At 43.8% G+C, this 1,211-nt stretch overlaps 1 protein-coding gene across 21 annotated transcripts in view; it reads right to left on the reverse strand.

Moving 5' to 3' along the window:
* The window catches only part of CUNH9orf3 (chromosome unknown C9orf3 homolog), a 335,956-nt gene that overhangs the window by 258,070 nt on the left and 76,675 nt on the right, over positions 1-1,211 (reverse strand). For all 21 annotated transcript variants that reach the window (XR_003048420.1, XR_003048423.1, XR_001517531.2 and 18 more), the window contains exon 5: positions 854-1,099. Coding sequence is in view for 10 of the 21 variants with exons in the window: in XM_015594789.2 (XP_015450275.1) it covers positions 854-1,099 (246 nt within the window). In the remaining 11 variants the exon portion in view is untranslated. The remainder of the gene's footprint in view (positions 1-853; positions 1,100-1,211) is intronic.

The raw sequence follows: 1,211 nt of genomic DNA on the forward strand, positions 1-1,211 counted from the left end.
CTTATTTTTCCCATCCTTAGTCAAGCATATTCACTGTTAATGATTAAGATTTTCAAATAGAAATATAACCAAGTAAAATCCTGATACATAACCAAGTAAAATGCTGAGTGAAACAAGCTACCTACTGCTAAATGAACAATGGTATTAATGAATGAATTTTAGGTGTAAATAATATACAGGGAAAGGTTCAACTTGCAGGTCCTGATTTTTCTATAGGAAATAAACTGAGACAACAATAAGAATAATGTATTTCCTGTATTAAAAATTAGTAGCAAGACAAGTACCTCTCTCCCCCTACCTCACCCCCAGTAAGCCATCTGTTTTGAGCTGTTTTTCTAGCCATGGTGATAGATTTACACTGATTCATACACAGTCTCTCTGACACAGGGGCTCTCAAGTCATTGCCCTTGTAACCAATGGCGAGAATGGATGAGACAGCTGGTCAGGATTAGGTGAGCAGCCTATGGCCATGGAACGTAGTTGTATCACTCTGTCCAGAGCTATGACCTTGGGCTCATTAGCATTATGCTTTCACCACCTAAGCTAACTAGTCACTGATCAGCCACAATCCAACATACATCACTCTGGGAGTACAACGTGTTCTCAATCCTAGCAACAATGTGATTTTATTTTTAAGGCAGCTGAAGTGAGCCTAAAATAACCAAAAGCTCATGCATGGTGGAGTCTATGCACAAACCATTCCTCAAGGCAACAATGAGATGTCCAAGCATGAGCAAACATGCCCTCTCCATCCTAATCAAATGACAGCTCTGACAGAGCTCAGGGAAAGCAAGAAATAGTTAAAGGATTTCTGAAGCATATGCTCTCCAAGTGCCACAGTGGAACAACGTACCTGGCCATCCCCAGACTTGGAAAGTTGGCAGGGACGATAAGTACATCCAGCCTGGAGAACGGGTGTGTTCCCAGGACAGAGTGCGCTGCTGAGAGACAAGGAGGGATCAGCCGCAGAAGGGTCTCTTGGCAGGTATGTTTGAGGCACACCGGGGCAAAGACCCGGTGAGGAATGATCTCCTGGGTAGCGGCAGAAGCATTCTGGAAGCGGCAGGGGTATTCCACATGGCCACAAACACCAACACACCTGGGAACAACACAAAAGAAACAGATGCATTTGACAGTAAATCAAGTTTATTCTTCTTCCCATGAAGGGGAGGAACTCTCACAGACACGGACAACTTCTACAAGATAGCGGT

Source organism: Pteropus alecto, unplaced genomic scaffold (assembly GCF_000325575.1).
Source record: "Pteropus alecto unplaced genomic scaffold, ASM32557v1 scaffold138, whole genome shotgun sequence".
In the NCBI taxonomy this organism is placed as follows: domain Eukaryota; kingdom Metazoa; phylum Chordata; class Mammalia; order Chiroptera; family Pteropodidae; genus Pteropus; species Pteropus alecto.